Raw genomic sequence first — 8,952 nt, 5'->3', positions numbered from 1 at the left:
TATAGAAATGCAACTGATTTTTATATCCTGCCACTTTGCTGAATTCCTGTATGAGTTCTAGCAATTTTGGGGTGGAGTCTTTTGGGTTTTCCACATAGAGTATCATGTCATCTGCAGAGTGAGAGTTTGACTTCTTCTTTGCCAATTCAGATGCCTTTTATTTCTTTTTGTTGTCTGATTGCTAAGGATGGGACTTCTAATACTATGTTGAATAGCAGTGGTGATAGTGGACATCCCTGCCATGTTCCTGACCATAGGGGGAAAGCTCTTAGTTTTTCCCTATTGAGAATGATATTTACTGTGGGTTTTTCATAAATGGCTTTTATGTTATTGAGGTATGTACCCTCTATCCCTACACTGTGGAGAGTTTTGATCAAGAAAGGATGCTATACTTTGTCAAATGCTTTTTCTGCATCTATTGAGAGTATCATATGGTTCTTGTCCTTTCTTTTATTTATGTAGTATATCACATTGATTGATTTGCAGATGTTGAACCACCCTTGCCGCCCAGGAATAAATCCCACTTGGTCATGGTAAATAATCCTTTTAAACCATTCATTCATTTAAAAAAAAAATTTTTTTTTTATTTATTTGACAGAGAGAGATAGTGAGAGCAGGAACACAAGCAGGAGGAATGGGAGAGGGAGAAGCAGGCTTCCTGCCGAGCAGGGAGCCCTATGTAGGGCTTGATCCCAGGATCCTAGGATCATGACCTGAGCTGACGCTTAATGACTGAGCCACCCAGGCGCCCCCCTCCATTCATTTCTATAGCAGTTTTGTAGGGCTTGGAAAACAAACTACAGGGCTGCCTTGATCCTGGGGCTTAGCTGTCATGTGCATCATTTATGATGTACTACTGTATTATTAAATTTCAATCTAGAACAATCAAAATTACAAAGGAGGTAAAAAGTATTTTAACATTTTATACATTCTGAAATAAGTTTTCCACTTTGATACTAAGTTCTTGTGCTAACACCTGATCCTACCTTTTTTTTTTTTTTAAGATTTTATTTATTTGAGAGAGAGAATATGAGAGAGAGAGCACATGAGAGGGGGGAGGGTCAGAGGGAGAAGCAGACTCCCCGCCGAGCAGGGACCCTGATGCGGGACTCGATCCAGGGACTCCAGGATCATGACCTGAGCCGAAGGCAGTCACTTAACCGACTGAGCCACCCAGGCGCCCGTGATCCTACCATTTTGAATTCTATGAAAAAAGTAGGTTTTGGGACACCTGGCTGGCTCAATTGGTAGAGCATGCGACTCTTGATCTCATGTGATCTTGAGCCCCACAGTGGGTGTAAAGATTACTTAAAAATTAAAAAAAAGAAAAGAAAAGTAGGTTTTGGCTAGAAAAACCACAGGAACGAAATAGACTGATCCCTAGTACTGAAGAACCAAACCAAGAGGCAGAAAATAGAATGATGGTTCCCAGGGGCTGGGAAAGTTACTGTTAAATGGGTACAGAGTTTGTTTTCAGATGGATGGTAGTAATGGTTGCACAATATTATGAATGTATATAATACACTGAACTGTCCACTTAAAAATTGTTAGGGTCGTAAATTTTGTTATATGTATTTTACCACAGTAAGAAAAATGTTTTAAACAACAAAACCAAAAGAAAAGAAAAGGAAAAGAAAAGAAAAACAACCTGGAAAAAAACTCAGGCCTGAGTTTTTGAGGAAATATTACAAAAATGTGGAGAAAGAGAAGAAAATCACTGCATGAATACAGTCTTTAAGGTCTTTTGGGTTTGCTGAGGCCATTCAGGTTGGCCAGATGGTTTCAGATGGAGATAAACCAAGGATATGTGGGCCCTTGGTAGAGTTTTGGGAGCTTTCATTTTGTTTTAATGTAAATTCAGAAACCTGTGGTTGTCAATCCACTTGTCCATGATATCAACACCTTAGCCTAAAATTTCAGCTCCCTAATATGGTCCCAACCTTCTTTTCCCTGTGAAACCCCCCTTTATTCTTTCTTTCTTTTTTTTTTTAAGGTTTATTAGAGCATGAGCACAGTGGAGAGGGGCACAGAGAGAGGGAGAGAAACTCAAGCCGACTCTGTGCTGAATGTGGAGCTGGATTTGAGGCTGGATCCCATGACCCCTAGATCATGACCTGAGCTAAAACCAAGAGATGGACACCCAACAGACTGAGCCACCCAGAAGCCCCCTCCCATTATCCTTTTAAACATTCAACTATGATCTAGTCGCTGGTGTCCAAATCTTGTGCTTTCAGGCCATAGTTTGAAATCTTAACTCATGAGTTACTTTGGTGCTTTGCCTACTTGAAGGATCAATTCAATGTGCTTCCTCCAGGAAGTATTCCTCAGTCTTCAATCACACAGTGATAACTCTCCTCTGAACTCACCCAGTCATGTATTGCCTATTGATAGTGGTTTTTATTATTGTCTTATTATTTGACTCTTAACATTTTGATTTATATGTCCAGGTATTTATGTCTGTGTAATGGATACATTTTATGTGCTTCTTCAGATTTCCTTGGCCTTGTTTACTTTCTGGACCCACAGTCCCTTGCTCTGCCTGGGGCTGACCAGTTGCATTTCTAGAATCTCTGGCTCTTCCTATCACTTCTGGACTCCAGTGAAACATTGCACTGAGCAAGACAGGCACTGGCTTCCCACTGGCTGCTGGGAGGACTTAAATGATGCATCCTGGAAGTATGGTGGGGGGGGCAGTTACTCCCCATGGAACAAACTTCAGCCAACTGAAAACAGTAGACTAAGTGAGCATGACAGAGAAATTCCCTTTCCATCTTCCTTCCAAGACATGGTTTCTCCAAACAGTGTGTCTGGGGAGGACAAGAAAAAAAAGTGCATTCTTTTCCAAGATTTTATTTATTTTTTATTATTTATTTGTTTATTTGAGAGAGAGTGAGCGAGGTGAGGAGCAGAGGGAGAAGCAGGCTTCCCGTCGAGCAGGGACCCCGATGTGGGGCTCGATGCCAGGATCCTGGGATCATGACCTGAGCCGAAGGCAGATGCTTAACCGACTGAGCCACCCAGGCACCCCTCAAGATTTTATTTTTAAGTAATCTCTACACCTAACATGGGGCTTAAACTTACAATCTTGAGAGCAAGAGTCTAATGCTCTACCAACTGAGCCAGCCAGATGCTCCAAGACTGAGTGCATTTATCTACCAAGCAAGCTGCTGTGTCTCATGGCTTATTTTCAAAGAGGGCCAGCAAGGTAACACATCATATTGTATTACTTTGAATCCCCTACCTAACTCCTTCCAGAATGTTACCTCATTTTGGTTAATCTGAATTTGTACCTCTCAAATAATGCATAAGCACTTAACCTTTACCTGGAAGACAGGGTCCACATTTTTAAATGTTTCTGTTATTCGCAGCACCTAGTATATGGCATTTGGTGTTCAATAAAATTTTTTTACAATTTTATTTTTAAGGAATTTCTGTATCCATTATGGGGCTCAAACCTACAACCCTGAGATCCGGAATCACGTGCTTTATCAACTGAGCCAGTCAGGCGCCCCAATAAATATTTTAATATATAGTCAATGTATAAGAGTTCCCTTTCCAGTGTAAAATAACTATGGTAGTGTACTAGAGAGAAAATGCACAACATACAATATATATTAGGTGTTTTTACTGTTTGTCTTTTAGTATATAATACATTCACATGGTTCAAAATTCAAAATGTACAAAATGGACTAACAGTGAAAAGAATTCCTCCTATCTTTGACCCCTAGCCTCTTCATTTTTTTGAATGAGACAACCAATGTTCTCACTTTCTAATGTATCTCTCCAGAGGAAGCTTATGAAGTTTATGGATATATTAGCTTGTGTGTGTGTGTGTGTGTGTGTGTGTGTGTCCTTTTTTTCTACTTAACAATATATAGGAAATATTTTTAAACAATACATCTTGGTAATAACTCCTTATCATTTTACAGTTACACAAAGAACTTCATTCTCTTCTATTGCTACACAGAAAGTATCCACTGTATCAGTTTATCATAGTTAGTTTAAGGTTCCCCTCACTTTTGCTATAAAAATAAGCCTGTAATAAATTGTACGTACATCTTTTTTTCTCCATTTTCAAGATAAACTGCTGGAAGTAGAATCTCTTGGTCATCAAAGTTAGTTTCTGACTGATGGTATCAACTCTTTTAGGGATGACTTTTGCTCTTCGGGGGCCTTCACTGCTTTCCCCTTCTCAATGACCTGAACAGCCCTCAGCAAACTATCCTGCAGAGCCTGGTTCTTTACCATGTTGGTGATCAGGCAAGCAACATCCCTGATATACATCTGCCTCACTTTAGTACCATAGTATTCTGCCTTGTTACCATGGGCAATAAAGAAGGTACAAAGTGCTGTGATATCTCCTTCTTGCAGCCCACACTCCGCCAGGACAGACTCCCACACGACTCTAATGCGCTGGTTCTTGACTTTTCGTCTCAGGACAGAGGCTAAGGTGGGAAGACCTTGCACCAGGTCTGGCAGCTTCTCAAGCACACAAGTGTGCAAGCAGATGAGTACTTCGATAATGTAGCTGTATAAAATATTCAGTTCCATTGAAGTGAATCTACAAAAAATGTGGAGAGCTTCTTAATCAGTAGAACTCCTTATGTACAAACATAAAACTAATTCTATTAGGATACAAACCCATGAGAAGAACCAGCGACTGTATTTTATTTTATTTTTTTTTTTATAGATTTTATTTATTTATTTGAGAGAGAGAATGAGATAGAGAGAGAGCACGAGAGGGAAGAGGGTCAGAGGGAGAAGCAGACTCCCTGCTGAGCAGGGAGCCCGATGCGGGACTCGATCCCGGGACTCCAGGATCATGACCTGAGCCGAAGGCAGTCGCTTAACCAACTGAGCCACCCAGGCGCCCGCGACTGTATTTTAGAAAATATTTTAGAATAGGGCATGCCCTACATGGGGTAGCTTAGTTCTCAGGCCCCTCACACTACACATTTCTCAACAGCAGAGGAGTTATGTCACCCATCTCTGTGTTAGCAAGACACTGTCAGAAAAGAGACACTGTGACGAGATGTATATGGCAGTACTGGCCTATCAACAGGTGCTCAAATTAACTTTTTTGAATGAATTGACCTCCAAAAATATAATTTCTTCACAACCCATTCAAATTCAAGTTTAGAATGACCACTGCAAGCTCTCATGAAGCCACAAAATTCCACCGCTTTCTCACTGGATACTCACTTCGTTGCCAGAACTGCTCTCCACAGCTCATCTTGGGCTGCCTGGCTTGCCAGAGCCTTGCTATGCTCTTCAAATCTCTGGGTCAGACTATCCTTGGTGCAGTCCAGTTCTTTAAACTGTGCTTCTAAAGCTTGGAGTTTGTGGTCTACTCTATAGAATAAAAGAATCAAGCGGGACTTTAGGACAGGGGACAAAACCTTAGTTTTGCCTTAAGATAAAGCTCTAAAACAAAAAAAAAGATAAAGCTCTAATACACTGTTTATAACTGCCATTAATTTGGGTAGCTATTTAAATGATGAACAGATGTTCCTATTTGCTGTTCTCCCTAACCATCATCCTATGTCCTATATTCCTTATATTGCCAAACCTTTCAATCGTCTGATTACTTGAATTATCTGCCATGTCTTGATTTTTGTATTGTACTTTATATTTTCAAAAGTATTTTAGGGGCACCTGGCTGGCTGAGTCAGTGGAGCCTGCAACTCTCAATCTCAGGGTCTTGAGTTCAAGCCCCACATTGGGCATGGAACCTACTTTAAGAAAAGAAGTATTTTAAATACAAGCATTGCTTTGATTCTCACAACAACCATAAGAAATGAAGCAGTCATTTTTATCATTTTACAGGTAAAGAAATTGAGGTGTGCCTGGCTGGCTCAGTCAGAAGAGCATGAGACTCTTGATCTTGGGGTCATGAGTTCAAGACCTACATGAATGTAGAGATTACTAAAAAATTAAATAAACTTTACAGATAAAGAAATTGAGTCTCCAAAAGATTGAGACCTAATGTCATAGCTAGCTAGTGCTGGGACCAGTATTTAATAAGGTGCATTTCTCTATTCTGACTGCCCAAATCCTATCCTACCTTCAGGATAAGCTCACTTTCCACTGTTTGCTTGAATCCCCTAGCCTTTCTGCCTGGAGATCACCCTGCCGACTTAATTTTCACAGGGACTGCCTCCATTACCTGTCACTCCCCACCTCCTGCTTTATTTTTAGAGTTAGCATTTCATGAATGAAATTGTAAGCTTTTGGAGGGAGGGAATCAGAGACTATTTCTGAGACAACTTTATACCTGTCCCCTAATACCTAGCAAAGGCCTTAGACAGAAGTAATAAAATAACGTCTCATATGATCCACATCGACGATGTGAATGAGTTGCTGAGCTGTGTAACCCAACATGGGCATTTTGGGTAGCTCTGAACAACCTTAATCATCAGGGGGCGCTGTGGCACCAGAATTATGTCAAACTGACTCCGAGAACTGAAACAACGCAACTCAATGGCCTCAAGACCCCCCACATTGTTTTTCATGAAAGAAGTGATAGATAAATACATATACCACTTCCCTGAGCTTCCACGTCCCCAGTGACCTGAATACTTTTAGAGTTGCCCAGGTTCTGTCCTTGGCCATCTTTTCTTCTTGGTCCTCACTTTATCTCAAGGCTAATTCAGCTTCAGGTACCACATCTCTCCTAAACTCTAGACCTGTATCTTTAACTGTGTTTTGTGCATCTCACCTGGATGGAGACATCAAACTGTCCTAAACTGAACCTGCTAACTATCCCCCTCCCCCCAATCATCAGAAATTACTATGGTGGAATTTTCTCACTGTTTTGGATATTTTATTTACATATAGATAAGGCCCTCTATGAAATGTATGGTGTTTCGTAGGAGTGTAAGCCTGCAGGACCTAATATGCCAGCAGTCTCCGTTTGCATGTCAAAACAATGTCATCTGGCATACTGTTGGTATTAATGTTGACACCTTTAAGACTATATTGCTTATAGGTCATCTCTAGGTTGAACTCTATAGAGAGAAACTCTAGCTTGTCAGTCAGTATAAAAGTTCACAATTGTTAACAGTTTTTGGGAAGCCTCTCACCAAAAGGCATTCCCACACCATTCCAAATAAACAACATGTCTGCGAATCCAAGTCTGCTTTCTACTACAATCCCCCAGTTTAGTTAGTGATATCACCAGCTATTCAATTGCTTGAACTAGAAATCTCAGAATAATTTTTACCTTTTTTTCTTCCTCTCCATTAATGCCTCTGAACTATCCCTTCCTCTCCATCACCACTAAACCAGTTAATAACTATCTTTCACTTTGACCTAGGATTACAGGAGCCTAACTGAATCCTTGCTTTCAATTTCTGCTACCTCTAATCCATCCTCTAGAAATATGCTTCTTTTTTTCTTTAAGATTTTTAAAAAATTTATTTGTCAGAGAGAGAGCATGAGAGAAAGAGAGAGAGAGGGAGAAAGAAAGCACAAGCAGGGGAAGCGTCAGGCAGAGGGAAAAGTAGGCTTCCTGCTGAGCAGGGAGCCCAATGCAGGACTCGATCCCAGGACCCTGGGATCATGACCTGAGCTGAAGGCAGACCCTTAACCAGCTGAGCCACCCAGGCATCCCTAGAAATATGCCTCTAAAACACAATTCTGTTCATGTAACTCAACTGATTATCTATGTTGTCCATTGATACAGTTAGAGCCAAATTGGATATCCTCAGGAGGTTAAACATAAAGCCCTTAGCCCTTTGCTCCCTTCTTCTGCCAGTCCTCTCATATCCTAGTCACTAACCACTTGCGACATCTAGCAGCTGACTGAACACAGCACACGATTCCAGGCTTCTGTGGCTTCCAAGTACTTTTCCTCACCCCAGAATTCCTTCCCATATTTTTCTTTCTCATAACTTTTTACTCATACTTTAAGATCCAGCTTAAATGTCTCTCTGTGAAGTGTTCCTTTTCCTAGTATAAAAGGCAAAATTTATTGATCCTTTCTTCATGTTCTCATAGCCCTTTAGGAACATTACCATCATAAGGTCATAAGGTCAATCACATTCTAGTATTTATGAATACTTCTGTTATCCATATAGGCTTTAAGCTCCTTGAGGACAGAAACCGTATTTCACTTATTTTGTGTACCTAGAATATAGCACATGAATGGAATTCACCTGGGAGTAATTTTTCTTTCTTATTTAGTTATATATATTTTTAACCTGGAAGACTTAAATCACTTTAAACAGAGACAGAATTCTAATTAGCATGTCTATAGTTCTTTGCCTATTTTTATTCTTTATTCTTCTCTTACCCATTTTCCCAGAAAAGCAGGCAATGCTTGCTCCCTCCCTGTAGCCCTTAGCAACCTTTTCATTGCCTCCTTCAAGGATATCAGGGCTGTGGTCTCATTGTTCATCTTCTTAAGGCAAAATGAAAGGAAACCAAAGAAGGAAAACAAAAACCTAATGGAGGTTTGAATCCAGGGTTTTCTCCTGTCTTCCACTCAGCAACAGGCAGCAGCAGTATGAGTATTTGATCTAATTCTGCCTGAAAGGTCACTCAGTACAAGAAGCTTTTAATAGCTTGTCCATCCAAATATAGTTTCAGAGAACTCATCTTGTGAGCACAGGTGTCTTAGAACGCACATATTTGCTTTTGTAAAATGAGCCATAGTACATCAACATAGCAAAACAATCAGATGTAATCGTGGCTCTGTGTGTATTCCAATAAATGTATATATGGATATATACAAGGATTAAATTTGATGGAAATATTAGTCTCAAATTTTAACAGCATCATTATTCAACTATAATCTAAATTAGGTTTAAAGAGATCCCCAGACCTTCTGTGATGTATTGTATCAATGCTAAAAATCTGATCATCCTTAGAAACTAATAATTATTTAGTATTAGATTAAGTATTGAGAATAAAAACAGACAGGGGTGCCTGGGTGGCTCAGTCGTTTAGAGG

General features: G+C 40.1%; 1 protein-coding gene across 1 annotated transcript; it reads right to left on the bottom strand.

Moving 5' to 3' along the window:
• Positions 1 to 4,094: 4,094 nt before the first annotated feature.
• On the bottom strand, positions 4,095 to 8,474 carry SMCO1 (single-pass membrane protein with coiled-coil domains 1). Its single transcript, XM_027585520.1, has 3 exons — positions 8,349 to 8,474; positions 5,203 to 5,352; positions 4,095 to 4,561 (listed from the first exon to the last, which is right to left on the bottom strand). The coding sequence occupies exons 1-3, from the start codon at positions 8,396 to 8,398 to the stop codon at positions 4,117 to 4,119; spliced, it is 645 nt and encodes a 214-aa protein (XP_027441321.1). The 5' UTR covers positions 8,399 to 8,474; the 3' UTR covers positions 4,095 to 4,116.
• Between the last annotated feature and the right edge of the window lie 478 nt (positions 8,475 to 8,952).

Source organism: Zalophus californianus, chromosome 1 (genome assembly GCF_009762305.2).
Source record: "Zalophus californianus isolate mZalCal1 chromosome 1, mZalCal1.pri.v2, whole genome shotgun sequence".
NCBI classification, from domain to species: domain Eukaryota; kingdom Metazoa; phylum Chordata; class Mammalia; order Carnivora; family Otariidae; genus Zalophus; species Zalophus californianus.
This window is presented reverse-complemented; position numbering and strand designations above follow the sequence as displayed.

What these genes read in the sequence shown, in the direction of transcription:
- SMCO1 (XM_027585520.1), bottom strand. Translation starts at nt 8,398, where the DNA reads ATGAACAATGAGACCACAGCCCTGATATCCTTGAAGGAGGCAATGAAA. An exon ending in TTGAAGGAGGCAATGAAAAG is followed by an intron (nt 5,353 to 8,348) that starts GTTGCTAAGGGC and finishes TTTATTCTATAG; the next exon opens with AGTAGACCACAAACTCCAAG. An exon ending in AGAGCAGTTCTGGCAACGAA is followed by an intron (nt 4,562 to 5,202) that starts GTGAGTATCCAG and finishes CATTTTTTGTAG; the next exon opens with ATTCACTTCAATGGAACTGA.